This window comes from Osmia lignaria, chromosome 12, assembly GCF_051020975.1.
Source record: "Osmia lignaria lignaria isolate PbOS001 chromosome 12, iyOsmLign1, whole genome shotgun sequence".
Lineage (NCBI taxonomy): Eukaryota > Metazoa > Arthropoda > Insecta > Hymenoptera > Megachilidae > Osmia > Osmia lignaria.
Window position 1 is genome coordinate 6,264,063 of NC_135043.1, and position 18,112 is coordinate 6,282,174.

The 18,112-nt window shown below is 44.4% G+C and overlaps 1 protein-coding gene across 4 annotated transcripts in view; it reads right to left on the reverse strand.

Annotated features, from left to right (window-relative positions):
- Positions 1-576: 576 nt before the first annotated feature.
- Positions 577-18,112, reverse strand: part of Ser (protein serrate) — a 36,596-nt gene continuing 19,060 nt past the window's right edge. For 2 of the 4 annotated variants that reach the window (XM_034320920.2, XM_034320919.2), the window contains 4 exons: positions 10,535-10,826; positions 4,735-5,353; positions 3,698-4,338; positions 577-3,623 (listed from right to left, as the gene is read on the reverse strand). In XM_034320920.2, coding sequence (XP_034176811.2) covers positions 1,885-3,623; positions 3,698-4,338; positions 4,735-5,353; positions 10,535-10,826 — 3,291 coding nt within the window. In that variant the 3' untranslated portion in view covers positions 577-1,884. The remainder of the gene's footprint in view (positions 3,624-3,697; positions 4,339-4,734; positions 5,354-10,534; positions 10,827-18,112) is intronic. The other 2 variants (XM_034320922.2, XM_034320921.2) reach the window with 2 other exon arrangements.

Consider the following 18,112-nt stretch of genomic DNA (forward strand, 5'->3'; position numbering starts at 1 on the left):
ATTCTGCGTTCCCGGTGATTTGAATGCAACTTGCGCGGACGTCGACTCTTGGCCTCTCACGTGAGAGAATTCGTTCGTCCTGTGCGTTCGGGTGCGATAGAAGTAAAGATGAAACCGATATCGAAGGGTTGTACTTTTTATTGAAACACATTCATCATCATCGTCGTCGTCGTCGTCGTCGTCGTCGTCATCATCATGATCGTTGTCGCCAAAAACCCAAGGCGAGAAAATGCGGGGGTCAGAAGGGAGCTTAATATTATTTACACGCATTCATTCGAGCTTCCTTCATTATCTGACACAGGGGTTGATCACAACGCGTGGATTATTCATTAGCTACCTATTAATCAGGGACCAAGGACATTAGCACTAGCAGTTTGACAAAATTTTCAGTAAAAATCAATAGCGAAACACGTTTCAATCTTGGAACTATTGTCCGTGATCTCTCAACAATGAATACAAAGGCAATCAAATAAAAAATAATAATAATATAATATAAAATGATATAATATATATATATTTATATATATATATTTTGCTTTTTTCTCATCGCTTCTATATATTTTGTATAATAATATAGATTTCTTTATAAAATAAACTATCTGTTATAAAAAAAAAAAGTAAAACTTCGTTCAGTTACACTTAATACGAGCTTACGAGACTTCCGTCTTCTTAAAGACTTGCTTCGAACGATACTAAGAGAAAAGAGAAATAAAATTGCACATCTAAAAAGGGGGTTGGGGGTGGGGGGGTAATGAAAGGGAATACTGGCGAGGAAGAAAAAGAAAATATATCAAAAGGAAAGGCGAGAGGGTGATTGGATCTATGTACGTGGGTCTATTTACATCGTAACTATTTATGTCGTTAAGCTTGACAATCGTTATTGTCGATCGCAACATGACGCCCGTCCACTCTCTCTAAAGGGGACAAACTTTTCGTGGTATTTTCACGAGAAATAAATCTCATCGACGCAAGTTTCACGATCGAACTACATCGGGTCAGCACTCTATCATGGCTGCGAGGTCGAAGTTCAATTGACCGATCGGTTCGCGATTTCATAAGTAGTAGTCTTACGCACGAAGTCCTCTCTTTCTATGAGTATCACAATAATTATCGTCCAACAGAACGTCGAAGATACTGATTCGCCTAAGTGTTACACGTCTACGGTGGCGCTCGATCGAATACGAAGGAGCACAACGGATTACAGTAGACTCTCGTTATATAGCCGCGCGAGGCACGTCTCCTTCCCTTACTACCGCTCTTCCACTATCATAGCATACGAAGACAAAGAGTTTCGATAATTAAATGATGCATGGAAAACGCTCTCGCTATACTGCCACACCTATAGTCTCATCGCGGCAATATAACGAGAGTCTACTGTACTAGGATTAACGCGGATACAACGTCGATAACCTTAGAGCTTAAGAGAGTCGTAGGGACGACGGCGTGTAGAGGTGGATACAGGCTTAGCGAAATTAATAAGTACGGGCTATGTACATATGTACAACGATTAAACAACTCGGTGTTATATAATTATATATCCGTCGATTATTGTCGTCTGTCGTGGATTAGCAAGGGCCGAAAGAAGGGAGATAGAGAATCTTTAATTAATCAATCTTATCAAAGAACAAGAAAATTCGTTGTTTAATAGAAGTTTGTTAAGGAAATATTATTGGTATTCTCTATAGCCCTATTTTCGAGTCAGCTCCACAGGAAAAGAGTATCGATGTCTCGTCGAGGTCTTACGTTTGAAAAATCTGCTCGAGTCTCTGTAAATACTTTCAACATATAAAAGACCTCTGGACACTTATCTTCGATGTCTTCGTTATCTTCAAATCGATGTTCTTCGGCTCGTTGTTCCGGTATCGTTGCTTTGGAAGCGACAGATTACACGTGCACCGTTAGTACCTGATGTGGACCAGACGTCTGGCTAGTGCCGGGTTGCTGATGAGAATACGACGGTTCCTGTAGTCTGGGTTTGCTGTAAGGTTTGTGAGGTCCTTCCTCGTAGCTGAAACTGGCTGTGTTGTTCCTGGCCTCTGCGCTGGGGGGCTTGTAGAGTGGCGGTAAACGATGTCTACCCTCTTCAGAGACCATCTCTAAACTTTCTTCAGTCGTACTTAAAGGACCCAACGATGTGCCGGACAGAGGTCTGACAACAGAGACCCTTGGTTCACCTTGGTCCTGATCTTTCAAGGGATTCGCGTACCTCCTCAGGTTCTCCTCGTTCTGAAGATTATTGGACTTCTCGTCCAGATCGCTACGGTGTCTGTGTAACGAGGTCTCGCTGCTGGTGGTAGCAGTTAAGCTGGATCGTTGTCTGACTGTTCGAAGGTACCACAGTCCACCGAACAGAGCCAGTACCAGAATGGTAGCTAGAGCACCGCCCAACACAGCTACATAGCTACCAGCATTCCCTGCATTCACGGAACTGGGTTCACTGAGCAAGGCCGTCTCCACTTTGACCTCCAGCACGGAGGCCAGAGCGAGTGGCCTGCCCAGAGGTCTGCTCAAAGCTTCGCCCAGGTCTCTGGCTGCGTCTGCGGCAGCCTCAGAGAAAATGGTCACCTCCACCGTGTCGTTATCCCCGGGTTTCAGATCGCATAATAGAACAATGGACTGAGGTCTTCTTGGATCAGCCAGAAGCTTCCTAAGTCGTCTACAGAGTATCTCTACCGAGGTACCTTGTGCTAGAGTGTCTCTTCTAAGGAGGATAGTGAGTCTGGAGCAAGTTGGTCCTGGAGTAGCTTGTCCAGGCCAACAGGAAGGAGGAGCTGGTAGAGCAGGTGGTCCTACTCTTCTACCAGTTTCCACGGGTCGACATTCTCCCCATGCTGGACAAGGAGGAGATAAGCAACTCTCGCTTGGACTGGGTACACAAACTTCGTGCGCCAGGCAGGAAGTGCCGTTCAGACAATTACCAGGCCCGCACCAGATATTGCTGCATTGATTCTTCCCGTTGCGACACTCGCAGATGTTGCAGTCGTCGTCCCAGTTGGCGACCATGCATCCTGGTCCTCCAGCCGTGCGAATCTCGCAGCGCGAGCCAGTTCTTCCAGGTGAGCAGATGCAGGAATAGCTCGCTATGCCGTCCACGCAGGTTGAGCCACCGGTGCAAGGGTCACTGGCGCACTCGTTTACGTTTATACGACAGTCCGGCCCGGTGAATCCTGGCGCGCACTCGCATCTGAACCAGTTGATCCCGTCGACGCACTTGCCACCGTTCAAGCAGGGTAAGGGTTGACAGTCGTCGACGTCCCGGCGACAGTTGGGTCCCTCGAAGCCCTCCCGGCAGACGCACCTGTAGTTGCCGTCGGCGGTGTTCACGCAGGTCGCTCCGTTCTCGCAGGGATTGCTCGCACACGCTGGTGACGCTATGTGGCAGGCTGCGCCCTCCCAACCTGGAGGACAGTGACAAGTGAATCCGTCGCCGCGATCTTGGCAGGTTCCTCCGTGACGACAGGTACCTGGTTCGCAATGGCCGGCTCTAAGAGCGCATGTCTTGCCCTTCCAACCGCCCCTACAGATGCAGGTGAAGTCGGCCACGCCGTCCACGCAGGTGCCGTTGTTGCGACATGGGGAGTTGGTGCATTCGTCCACGTCTGAAAGATGATCAACAATTTTTCCTGTTTAAAATGATTTTTATATTAAGTCTTCGTTAAATTTGGATTTATTTAACTGATAAGTGCAAATAACCTACCTTGATCGCAGAGATCTCCAGTCCAGCCTTCCCTACAGATACACTGGAAAGAGTTCACTAAATCGACACACGTCCCTCCGTTCAAACAAGGACTTCCCCTACAGTCGTTGATGTTCTCGTGACAGTGCATCCCCGTGTAGCCAGGATCACAGATGCATCTCCCTCCGCTACATTTCCCTCTACCCGCGCACGGTGTACCCTCGCTTCCACATCCAGCTTCCTCGTCCATGACGCCGAACTGTGGATTCTGAGAGGCGGGTTCCGAACAATTCTTCCCCTGCCATTGTTCGGGACAGTGACAATAGTAGTCGGTCTGCGTGTTGAAGCAGGGCGCGGAGTTTCTGCAGGGGTTCGGGCTGCAGTGATCCCTGTCGATCTCGCACTGATAACCGGTGAAACCGACGGGGCAGACGCACTCGTAAGCGTTCACCAGGTCCCTGCACTCGCCGCCGTTCTGACAGGGCTTCGAGTCGCACTCGTCGATGTCCACGTCGCAATCTTTGCCCGAGTAGCCCGCGGTGCAGCTGCAGTGATAATCATCGACCAGGTCGATGCACAATGCACCGTGCTGGCATTGACCGACGCAGTCGTTGATGTTCTTCGTGCAATTCTTACCCGTGAAGCCTTTTCTGCAACGACACCTGAAACCAATCACGCGTAGGAATGAAAAAGTCTGACGCGGTGGTTGAAAAGGAATCGGTTTCGAGCCACCGATTATAAATATCTGGCCGAATTGCGTCACGGTGCAAACGCAATTATCGGATACTTTAGGGGAGCAATTAGTTTCTCGTGCTTCGCGCGAGGTATAGATGCTTTAAATAACGCTACTTTGCATACGGAGTACGTTCACCGGTTTCAGCCTTCTTTGCTGCGAGTATCCATGATAAAGACGTTCTAATTTAGTTCTCTTAGCAGACCTCTAAATAACTCGCCACTTTGAGCACTCGATATCGTAAACATTCAGGCGAACCAGTTGCGCCTTGTGAAACACGAGTACATACTGGTTGAATATTTTAGTAAAGTAAAAGGGAACTCACTTATAATCCCCGGCCAGGTTCACGCAGGTCGCCGAGTTCTTGCAGGGGGACTCCTTTAGCGCGCACTCGTCCACATCGAATTGGCAGAGGACACCCTGCCAGGCAGGTGGACAGTTGCATATGAACTCGTTTTTCCCGTCGACACAGGTGCCACCATTTTGACAGGGTTGCGAGGCGCACTCGTCGATGTCCGTCGCGCAATAAAGACCGGTGAAACCGGCGGCGCACTCGCATTGCGCACTCTCGCCGAGTTCCTTGCAGGTCGCTCCATTTGCGCAGGGGTTGGAGGCGCATGGATTGTCGACCTTCTCGCAGGTCGGTCCCGAGAATCCCTCGGGACAGGTACACTTGTACTGATCCGGGGCTGTGTTCTCGCAGGTACCACCGTTCTGGCAGGGCTCGTGGGTGCCGCAATAATTTAGGTCCTGGTCGCAGAGGATACCGCCCCAGTTCGTGTCGCAGATGCACTGCCAGCTGGAACCGTTGCAGTAACCGTGCTTGCAACCAGGGTAAGGGGTGCATTGATCGCAGAGTTCACCACGCCAACCGTGACGACACTTGCACTCCCCGCTGACGTTGCAGTGGCCGTGGACGGGGTGGCAGCCCTCCTTGCATACCGCTGAAACATTTATAAAAATATATTTTATTCAAAATTTATAATAAACTTCACTTGAATTTTCCACTTGTAAGTATCAAGTAGAAAATATCGGAGCCAATATTTTCTTCCATTATTCGTCAGAAAATATCTTTATTGAAATCGTTGAATCTGGTACGACGAGCGAAGATTATTCCTCTTTTATTGCTACTCTCCCTTTAGACGGTGTCGAGTCCGAAACGCGCAGAAAGAAGAAGAGCCACCGTCGGTCATAACTCAGCGGACTTTCCAAAGGAATAATCTCGCCGGGACGAACAATAACCAAGCGGCGCGCCGTAGCGCGGCACAAAAGGGTACCGTGAATGGAAGTTAAAACACAAACAATTAATCCGCCCACGGTCACGAAAGTATAAGCGTCGGATTATTTTCCGCGGCGGATTATACGATCACGAACGTTTCATATATCTCCGAAACGCGCGGGGAAGAGGTGTCTTTCGCTTTTCGGGTGGGGAGCAACAGGTACGAGGAATCTTCTCTTTTACAGGTGGCTGGATGACGAAAGCCAATTTCGTGTAGCCGTGGTACCGTATCTCTGGAAACGACACTTTCGAAAAGAGAAGAGACGACGAGGGGAGAGAAAAAAAGAAACGTGACGGAGATCCGTGGCCGGGGCCGAGCAACTCAATTAGCCGAGGGGACAGAAAGACGGATGAGAAGTGACAGAGAGAAGGATTATCCTTCTGACCGTGAAACGAAAAATCATGCCGCAACGACACGTGTGTACACGTACCCCTCAAACTTTTCACCGACGTACTAACTCTTTACCGTTACCTAAGCCGTTCGAATAAGCACGATTGCTAGGATGGAGTACTAACAGAGCCGTGTTTGCATCGAGGAGGATCACTGATGATATTACACTGTTTGATGGTGAATAGAATTCAATATTCCAACAACTGTTGATTCGCGTTACAAATTATACACTCCCGGAACTATAATTATCTGACAGGGGGATGAAGCAATATTTTTTCATAATTTATTAACATTATAATAAAAAAGAATTTCAACTCCTTAATAAGAAGACCAGATGACACTTATGATCCTCCATAGTTATAAATTTGATATTGACCATAAAAATAAAATTTGCAACGACGAGATAAAAATTCATCATAATTCTCAGCAAACCAGTATCCTCAGGGTATTTTCTAAATTACAAACTTGGACTTCTCACCTCGATCACCGAAATCTAAACTCTCTGTCGAAATCGGGACACCTGTAGGTTCCACGAGCTGACAACCGATAATTTTTCAACTTTAGACACACGCGACTCTAATCACGATGTGTCCAATGGAGTCGTTAATGATTAATGGTTCTCGTTCGCGCGGACAACGAACGTTTATGGATATTTATGCGATTGCAAGTTGACGTTGCAGGGCCGCTACGTAACGATGCATCCTCTTTCTTGTTGTTCGATACACGTCAACTCGAGGTTGATCAGGCTGATCAGCCTCTCCGGTTTCCGATTCTGTGTTGCACGACGATGGGAACCGAGATTTCCCTCGCGGCTAACTCGCGCCGCGGCAATCACCGTGCAGAAGCGACGAGTTTGCTCGATCAACGATGCTTAGATGAACTCACCGACAAACCGAGGCCTTGGTATTTTTCTTCATCAATGGTGCAACAGGTGTATGCGAGAATTGCTTCGATAATTGCTAACTAATCATTCGCACTTCGTTTAGATGGTTGGAATCATTTAATCGTAAAATTTGGGGACCTATTTTATATTTCTTATTTTACATTTGAATTCTTCCGCGCTTCTCTGAATTTGAAAAGCAGCGCGAAAATACATATAAAGTCAGGATTCACTGAACGAAATGTAACGTATCATGTAAAATCGTTTAAGTTAACAAGACTCGCTGGAGGGTACCGTTTTCCCCGTTGTTCAGAATCCATAAATCTAGTCGCGAACGTCTACAGTTACACGTCTATGGGGATTTCATTTTTTGGTTAATCCACAGACGGCGGGCGAATTAACCGGCGCAATTCATCTTCGTACACCCGCTGCTTCTATATTTTCTTATTTCCCGATCTGGTGAACGGGGAACAGATGCGCGAAGAATCGGATTACAGGTGAAGGTTCACGACTTTCACGTGCAACGTTTACCTTTGCCACAGCTCGAGCATCGATAATCTCTCTGTGAAAGAGCGAACGTTTTGCTTATCTCACTATTCCTACCTGCGATATTTCACGATTTATATATACGTTATATTTCAATAGAATATATTCATTGGTTTTCTTGACCTCGTTCCATAAATAAGTTCATTCTTTAATAAAAGTAAGATTTCGATTGATCGAAGAAAAGTAACTTCTTAAAAATAAATTTTCAATTAAAAAAGAAAAGGCATCAAATTAATCGATGCGTCTAATAATTATTTTTTATTAAGACAAAAATTAAATTTTAATGCCTAAACGCTAGATTGATGTTTAACTAAAAATTAATCAATTTGACAAATGAGCGGCTCAATTATCATTTTAATGTGTCTGATATTCATTATAGCAATCAACGTGCTAATTAATTTCCTTATACATATTTTATTAGAATCTCTAATGAAGATAAAATTTTATTGAATTCAATATATTTAACATTTATATTGATGTTAATGCCAGTATTAATTTCGCATCTGTGTCACATTAAAAGCAATCAATTTTTTGCTAGAACCGTGATACATGCAAAAACATCGGCTACGATTTAACGATTCGCGTATCCACGAGGAGAAAAGGGGTCAAATGCAAACGAGCGTTGGCATCGCGTCCAGAAACAGGCTCCTCTCGAGGAACGGTGTTGCACGAGATGCATAGAGCTCGTGTGAAGACGATGCACGAGTGAAATTCTCGTATTGACCTTTCACAGCGTGACAAAAATGTCGGAGCCAGTTCTTCCCCTTCTAGTAAGTAAGTAACCGGCTCTCGTCGTCTCACGAGTACACGATTTCCATCGATGCCTCCCTAATTGGGATCGTTCTTTATTTTTTATCCTTCATATTTGAAAGTGGAGCATGCTTAATTATGACCCTTAATCATTAATCTTCACAAGGCCATTCTCTGAAATTTATATTAATTGCATCGTCTGATCGATATAAATATTCCAATACCCTGATAGAAAAATTAATTTACAAAAATAAGTTTCTTTATTATTTCTTTTTACGAAAGGACGATCGAGCTGACACACAAATGCAAGCATAAAATCATAAAGTTCACAGTGTCAAGGGAAACCGGCTGCGTCCTCGTCGCCTTTACCGAGTGTTATCACAAGTTATCCAGAAACGATTTCAAAGTCATGAGACTTTATCACACTTCTCCTGTTCCTTTCGAATCCGCAAACTGGAACACTTTTGTTTCGCACGAGATTGCTAATTGCTATGCCGCAGAAAAGAGCAATATTGCTCCGTCCTACTTTCTCCGAATCATTTTCAGTGATTCGAATCAATTTGAAGGCTTTCAAAAAAATTCTGCTTCTCGGATTATGACGCTCGATTACGTGTAACGAGAAGAAAATATTAATAATTTTGAATGTTATTATAATTCTTAATGTTAAACGATTGTTGGAATAAAAGGAACGATTTGATCTTTCGAAAACGACGACGATGAAGGAGGGATAAGACGTATAGTAATACTACGGGTCGGATGAGTCGAGCACACGGGGAGGCGGAAGTAATGATTAAGCAACGAAGAAAGAGCTGCCATATTAGTCGGGTCAGCATTGTGCGACGGGATCTGGCGTGATGTTGCTACCTTTATACGATCGTACGACATGCGTCTAACGTCCGCCCATTGAGGCACGCTTTGAGATAATTCGTGTGTTTTGCTGGTGCCGCGTCTCTGCGCGACAGAGAAGCTCCACGTGGAACCAATGATTTTCAATTTTAACTCATTACAATCAAAAGACCTTCAACTAAAATACTGAAATTTTTCAAAGTGAAAACGCTATAAATACCCAAATCAAGAAAATGTATTATAAAATATAAATTTAACAATGAAGAAAACTGAATACACCATTAAATAGATATCCCGTGTATAATTGAATTACCAACAGCTTCTTGCAGCTTCCTTGAATTTTATTGCATTTGATTAATTAGACAAGTGGTATCGTCGCCTTCTTGCAATATATAAAAGAAAAAATCATTACATCTTTTGCTAACTGTAAAATCCCCTGAGATATCTAGAAGTTTACAAAAGAGACAGTGCGCTTTCTATGAGACTTGTCAAGTACATCAAATTGTAAAGGGGAAAGCGAGGATCTGCCGGACGTTTATTATACGTATAAATACAGAGATACGTAAATGGAGACCCGCGTGTTTAAACGTGTAACTGCAGGATTTCACCCCAAAGTAGAGCGTACAAACGACCTCTCAAAAGTCATTTTAAAATCTTGCCATTTTTTAACTTTTACTTATTCAATGATGTAAAACTAATTTCATTCCCCAAGGTAATCGTGCAAAAAGTCGAAGGATCATCCAGCACGCTAATCACGAAATAAAATCATTCTACGAACTTCGTTTTCTCTACGAAGCTTCCAGCTAATCGAATATACTTTTTGCCAGAACAAAAAAGGAAGTAAAAAAAAAAGAGAGGAGTGTTAAAAATTCGAGTCGATCGATTCATGGTAGCTCGTTAGTTTCAGAGGCAACCGTCCGTGAGAAAAGCGAGCGAAAGAGCGCAAGTCGAGCTCGCGCGACGCGAGATTTCACGCTTCGAGGATCGATTAATTATTCCTTGGCTGGTGGAGGCGAGCAAAAAAGGCACCGAGAAATCGTTTAGTGGCCAATATCGTTGGAGACCTTGCGAGACGGTTCGTTGCATACGCAACGAGATCGCGAGAACGACAAAAGCGTGCTGTTGCTGTCTCATGGCAACTTTTTACTGTCATTCTCACTTTTTTTTTTATCTCCGGTTTTCTTGATTTAAGTAATCCTGTGTCATTCTGCTTTATCGTGAGACACACTCGGCCTTCTGCTCGTATGAATACTTCCGGTAATAAAGATTTACTTTTAAAAAGTGATTTTCACGATTCTATACTTTCGCGCGACTTTTCGAATACAGAGAAGCGTGGGAAGATGTTGAAATTTAAATTGATAATTCTCGAAGGCATCGAATTAATTTGTGAAGCTAATATTTGAATGATCTGTGATAAATAAAAATTGACTCACCAATTTCGCAATCGGAACCCTTCCATCCCTGTATGCACACCTTGTCCCCGTTCTCGTCGCAGGTGTAATGGCCGAATATGTCGTTCCTCGGCCTGCAGAACTTCGTGCAGGTCGCGTTGTAATAATGGTCCGCGCACTGGACCCGAACACGATAAGCTAGATGAGCGTTTCTTCCTTGATGATTGAGAGTGTGCCAGGTGGGTCCTGGCAGGACAATGCCGCTGTAACTCGCTTCCTCGATCACGCCTGCGCTCGCCTCGTCTCTCGCTTGCAGGATCAGCGTGAATTGTCTCTGCGAAAGGAAAAAATAATTAACGATCAGACGTGAAACTTTTTCTTTGAACGATGTATGTACACGATATCAAATTTTTATATACACTCCCCACAATGGTGAAGTAATTAAAGGTCTCGTCAATTAGTATTTTCATTCGTTGCCTTGATTAACTAATTAGCAGAAATTTTTTCACCATTACGGTATCTAGTAGGATCTCTGATGTCTAGAATGACCGTTTTCCGGCAAAAGCGAATCGAATACGGAACGGTGATGTCAGACGCTCGTCTAGGGCTACTTTGTAAGAGGAAGGGAGGTGAGTTTGATGAAGACAGCAATTAACCCTTGGCCAGCTTGAATAATCCCTAAGTGGGACCTTCCGAGATGGACTTTTGCAAACTTACACAGAGCTTCCTGACTCTTTATGCCGCTCTGTTATATAACTATTACACTTTGAATAATCTAAGAAATTTATGCAACGAAAGAATGCAGTTTCACATTGCAATTGCATCAGTGCACAAGAATGCAGTTCCTTCGTTTACTTCAAACAATTACAACCACACCAGAGAAATATTGAAAATGAAATAATAAAATTGAAAATAAAAAACATGAATACGGGAATAATAATAAGATCCTTAGACGAACTGACATAATCTTATCAATCAATGATCATCATTCACGAAAGATTCAACTCTATTCCCGATCGTCATTCCCCTATCAAGGATACCTCTAAGCTCATCGATGATCCAATAAAAAAGTAACCGTGGCACTCGTCCTGACAGGCTTGGCCACCAGAGAAGCAACAGGAACAGAAGGAAGGTAAAACAAACGTCCCCGTCAAAACGTACCCACCGCGTTCGCAGTAATTACCGATCTACGGTGTAATCAGAACCTCCCATGATTTTTCGCCGATCGCACGGCCATTCGTCGGCCACAAATCAGAATAATTACACCGGGGCTTTGCGCGACTCCGTTCCTTCGATTCCTTCGTCGACGAGGAATCGACTTCTCTAAAGGAGAGCCAGCACTGCTACCACCACCAATCAAGGACCGTGAGTGACGGTCGGCTAATGCAATAAATAAATTCCGATCGCGCTGTCGCGGAAGACAGCGGCTATCTGTTCGTCCCGAAGCGGATCCCAAAGGGGTGTTCAGGAGCAACCGGGGCGGACGATAGAAAGCTGGAAGTGTTCCCGATGGAACCGGTCCCTTGGAAGAAGGAAAGAAAGAGAGAGAAAAAAAAGAAGGAACAACGATCCAGTGAGAGCATCGGATCGTGCTGTTCAGCGTGTGTGCTACGTCGGTTTAATGAACTCGAGGATTCTCGTTGAGACAATGAGAGAGGAGGAACTTTCGACCGGTCTCTTTGGCACCACTGAGTTTTTTAATTAGAACCGCAGGTGTTTTCGCGTGATCTGTCGAGTTATTAAGGGATGGAAAATGAAAGATATTAAGTGTACTAATAATGTAAGGTGGACGCCATGACTGGAATTCCAAATTTAATTCTGTTGGATATATTTGGGAATTAGAACAAAGGGTTCTGGGTTGAGCTTTTCTTAAGTTTTCCCTAGACTTTCCCTGGATTTTTATTAGGATTTTCCTAGCTTCTCCCTAGAATTTTTTTAGATTTTCTCTAGGTTAAAGAAGCCTATATTGCACTCAAGAGTACACTTTTTACATATTTTAGCAAGAAGAGGATTTTGTGATAACTTCTATCTATATCGATAATTAATAAAAGTTACAGTTTTATCAAAAAACGATATTACATTCTGTTCCGCAAATGGTCTCGATCATCGAGTTCTTAGAAAATGTACGAGCAACGATATGTGGGAACGTCGTTTCCCCGTTCAGATCGATTCCTTTCGGCGACAAGGCGGTTCCGCACGGCCAACTAACTGGTCGATCGTGACTGAACTGTCGATACCGAATTAGCGAAAACATTCTCCCCCGCCGGCAAAGCCGAATGCTTAGATAAAACGCGGCTAATGTCGCCGGCATCGTGTCCGTTTTACACGCGCGTGTTTCTTGCGGACAAATCGTCTCCTAAAGTGGCTCGACACTTCTACGATTGGAAGTCGGCCGTTTTTGCCGGTTCCGATTTGGAAGGAAACGATCTCGCAACCGGTTCGACGATTCTCAGCGATTTTCAGGCACCCACGACCCGAGCTTGTCCAGTTAATTGCACCTTGCAAGAAACGGTTTCATTCATTCGACGACGTTGATTTTCGTATTACAACTTTTTGCGTTACAATTCCAAATTTTTCATTAAAAGCTTCCTCAGCGTTACGGTTCCATTTATATTTTTTTGTTCGCGGAAGTGCAAAATTCTCTGCGTCTAACCTGGGTTAGTCACAAAGAGGAGCATTGTCGGAACCGCGTCGGGTCGGACGTCTCGCGCTAAATGTAAAGTCGGTTCTCTGGCCGCAGCCACTACCTAGAGCAGATGAGCGCTAATTGGTGTTAATTGGTGGCTCGCTCGGGGCCCCTCGTTCCCACGCCCGCGACTTTCATGCTCGCCTTTTTTTTTCACTTGCACCTCGTACATATATTCTAATTCGTTGCTTTCCACGTCGCCGGGCCGAGCTACGCTCTTTGTGTTGCAGCATCGCGAAGTAGTCGGCAGACGTTCCCTTTTATGCCCGGGGCGTCTTAATCGACGTGAGTCAGCTAGTGAATTACCATCAGATAAAATTTCTATTATTCCGTTCGTTTTCGATTGAAACCATCGTCTTTCAAAAGACACGACACACAGAGAATCGATTCGATCGGCTGTTAATAGATAAATGACAGACGAACCAGTGCGGGATGTTCTTTTATACGGAACGAATACTGGACGATGAAGAGCTGTACCGTTGAACTAACTCCGTTATATACTCCTTGTCTTTTATGTAGCTCTGCTCTATTGTTTGTTTTATGGATAGAAAATGCGAAGCCATGGGCACACGTTGATTGTCACAAGGTGTATTCAAAGTCGAAACAGGTGGTGAGATTGAATAGGAAGGGATCAATGGAATCGGTGTGGGGTAGGGTGAGCGACCTTGGGGACCAATTAATCTCACGCGTACTATAGTCATATACTATTTCATACATGTACAATGGATTAATTGAAAATTCAGTGAAATTTCTATTTCCTTCTTTCACGTCGCGAACAAACGAAGATTCAAGAAACGATGAACGTGGATCTAGGAATTCGCGTGGGTGTCCCGCAGAAAATCGCATCGCGACCGCACTCGACGAATTTCCCCTTTCACTGGCGAGCAGAACGGCGATCAAAGAGCAGACGCATCCGCGAAACAGGTATAATAAATGATCGAATATCGCACCTCGGTCATCGATTTATCCCCGAACGTGGGCGTATCGAATTAAATTCATGACTAATTAATTAACCTCCTCCAGTCATCCGAGTACTTGGAATCAGAATGGATGCTACTTTTCTGCCGAATCATTGTGTAAAGTCTGAATGCGGAGCGAGCAGGTAGAACGTCGGAGGAGAACTCTAATCTTCGGTTGGCTGTCGTTCCATCGAGGTGCTCGCGATGGTGGACACGTCGATTGTGTGGGTCGGTAAGTGCACGTAGGTACTTACGTACGCCGAATAGAACGCGTCTCCTTCTCTATGTCAGCCAACGTGTCTTTGGTTTCGCGGAAAAGATCGAACGAGTGGTACGTGAGGACGCGTACTAAGCAGCACATCGTTCACCGCTCGAGGAACCTTGAACAGTGCACGGTTCCTTTCGTCTTTTTCTAGACAATTTCCATACACAAGGTCCTCGATTTTCAATTGTTAGACTAAATTGTCCAAATTTCAACTATGGTCCTTTTGGCATTTTTCGCATTGCTCATTTTTATTAAAAATCAAATAGCGAGAGTTAGATTGCAAAACGTAGACGAAACAATATGGATTTTTCGGGAACGATGATTTCATCGGTAGATTCGAATATTTGGATTCACCGTGCGAACTGTTTGATATTCAAAATAGCGGAATGACTTTGTTCTCATGAATCCGAGGCTGTTTGAAATCCCTGTTAAAATATTTGCAGATCCTAGTGTTTGTCTTACGTTCGATCATTTTTCATCGCTTTCGCGTTATTTACGATCCCCTTTGTGCCTGAATTTCGGCCCGAGATTCACGCGGCGATTGCGCCGATTTATTTTGTGAAAGTGCCTTACGTAAAATCACGGACCGATGCATTATTCATTGCCCTGCATTATATCATACTGCTTTTTTTTTTCGTAACGGCCCAATTAAATCCGATATGATTCTAATTACACCGGTTATAAAAATTCAATTTTCAATTACCGTTGGAAACCTGTATTTTCACTTGGAACGTCCTACCCCTACCGCCCAGGTCCTTAATCAGTGTCGAAAGCGATTTGCCAGGAACGCGGTGCTTCCGAACAGCCTCGGTCAGAATTCCGACTTTTGATCGTGTCCGAGGCCCCGACGTGTCTGGTTACTCTTGACCCTAAATCTCCAGGGTCCCGAGGTCAGCCGTGGCGGTGCGATAAATTCGCAGACCGTATCCCTCCGCCCCTTTCAGGGCGATTCACCACTGTCCAGGGTTGTTCCACGAGAATTCCATTGGAAGGGAGGAATCCCTTTCTCCGCTTCCCAATTAACCGGTCGGCTAATAAATCTTCGCCGATGTCCCCGGACTCGTAGAAACCTGGAGGATCGAGGGAAGGAAAAAAGGAAGCCTGTTCGGCGAGGAGGAAGCGGACGCGAGGAAAGAACGAAAAAGGATTCTCGAGCGACAGGGGACGAGGAGAATCTGCTGGTCGTGGTAGCCGCTATTCAGAGGGGCACAAGGCCAAGAAGCCATCGTGCGATGTCGCGACTCTTCGAGGCCGGAGAAGAAACATCGTGGATAAGTCAGTCTGACGATGACGGTAAATTTACCTGTATCAAACCGACGCCAAAGGAACCTCGGATTCTTTCAATCAAATACCTCTGGCAATATTGAATATATATTTTTGAAATTTCATTCTGAAATCGAAATAAAATTACGCAAAGAAATTACTAACGAGAACAGTACTGTTGGAAAAAACATACACTAACTTCTTCCCGAATAATCATTTCCAGCTCAAACAATGCCCATATTTCAATGTCTGACGGCAACGCATTCATTAAAAAATTGCCTCTAAAATCCTCCGACATACCTGTACGTTCTACCATACAGCACATGTACACACACGAGGATAAGCGCACGTGAGGTCGCGGCAAAGAATCGAGGCTGTACAAGCAACAGAAAACGTGGTTCGGGAGACACGCCGGCAACGGCAGCCACTCGTACAGGCTAACTAGCAACGAAGAAGAAGAAGAAGAAGAAGAAGAATACGAAAAGAAACAGTTTGACTCACGAAGAAGAGAGAAGAGGAAGGAGAAGGAAGAGTTTGGTATGCGATCCTCGCAGCGGGTTCACACACACGATCCGAAGGTAGCCTAAAGGCTGCGAACCAAGAGGTAGGAGGATATTGCCCAAACCGGAGCGACAATTTATCTGTCTCTCTCTCTCTTCTTCTCATTTGCATACGCGATACTGTACACCTGTGAGCAGAACGGTGCGTGTCCGCCCGCCACCAGCGTACACCTGACCAATAAGTCCAGCTTCGAGCGTAAATCTGCATCGTAAACGCGAACATTCAGGGCTCCCCTACCGCGTCAACCAGGGCAACAGAGTCCCCCTTTTGGTCCCTTTAATCGATGACTTTAACCGGGCCCGTTGTTACGATCCTCCGTGATTAATAATGTCGTTTGGCGAATTATGAAGACCCGGCGCGGAATTAATGAGCCGCGGAAAGGGATTCAGATGAAATTCAATGATCCGGAATGCGGAAACGGGTACCCTGGGATCTCATATTCGAACAACCGTTGCACGCTGGCGAACAAGCGTGAATGAATTATTTTATTCTGTTATTTTTTATTATCCCTCGCAGCAGGCGTTGACAAATTGTTGTATAGAAAAAGATTAATAAAAATTGCTTTGATCGAGCTCTAATCGGTGGGACATCTTCTATAAATTATGTGTCGTTAGTTCAAGGAAACGTATAAAGGGTGTTCGATCAAAATTAGCAGGCTAATTGTGCGTACTTTATTAGTTCCCATCCGGTGCTCATTAGCGAGGTATTTGGAAAAAAAGCAAGGAAAGTCGGAACTTTTTCATGATGGTTACCCGTAAATCTTCTTCGTCGGTGAACGTGCGAGCAAGCACCCTGATTGCGATCCCCCCGGGCGAACGAGGGAACGATTTTGGTGTTGTTCACCGATTAACGACCGGTGCGAGTACACCTTTTGACAAATCGCTGTTGCTTCCGTATCTGCGTCAGTGGGTGATTTATATACACTCGATTTAGAATCGAGTGGACCGTGTGTGGTCGTCGCGAAAATATAAATGAAGATTCAGCTGTATCTGTCCATCCACTCTCTCTCCTTGTACGAATTCATAAAACTTATCGGATGATTATAATTAAAGATTAGTAGCTGTTCATTTCAATAATCTGGTCGTTTTGTGATTTAATTTCTGTGTAGCTGATTATTAAGTCGGAGAGATGATGAAATTAGTTGTCGAATAACGGCTTCTGTTATTCACGAGATGATGCAGCGTTCGGTCAATGACTTCTCTCTGTTATTTCCCGACGCAATTAGCACGGGGCTTAATTTGCAAGTATTATTCATCGCTGAAGCTCACCTTCTGTTTCGAACTCGAAATTCATACGGCTTATTCAGCCGGGAACGCTAAGAGGGAATTTTAAGCAAGTGAAATATGTTGATTCTGATAATTAGTTTATGCTTTCAGTCTCAAGGCCGAGGAGGAGACTTGGTTTAATTAATTTAATTAATGGGGGGTCGTTGGTAGAATATTTTTCTGGGCTAGGCCAGATCCACAGCGTCTTAGAATATTAGAATTTCAGAATTTTAGAACCTTAGAATTTTGGGATGTTATAAATTTGCAAATTTGATATTTTAGAAATTTAGAACTTTAAAATTTTAGAAATTTGCAAATTTAGAATTTTAAGATTTTAGAATCTTAGAATTTTAGAATAGTGAAGGGATCACTCCACATTTTTGGGGGTCTCGCCACCTAATTACCCTATTCGTAAAAAGTAGAGGATACATAATGCAATTGAACATCGAAACGTAGAAAGAAGCATAAAATAGATTTGACAAACGGGCCCTGAAAATATGCAGAAAGAAGGCAAGAATCGTGTAAGGCTACACCTGTTGGGAGCCCGATCCCCTGGAGGGATTCGAGGCGTGTCTTCTTCGACTACCTTCATTTCGCTTCCCCGCAGTTTTTATCCATCCT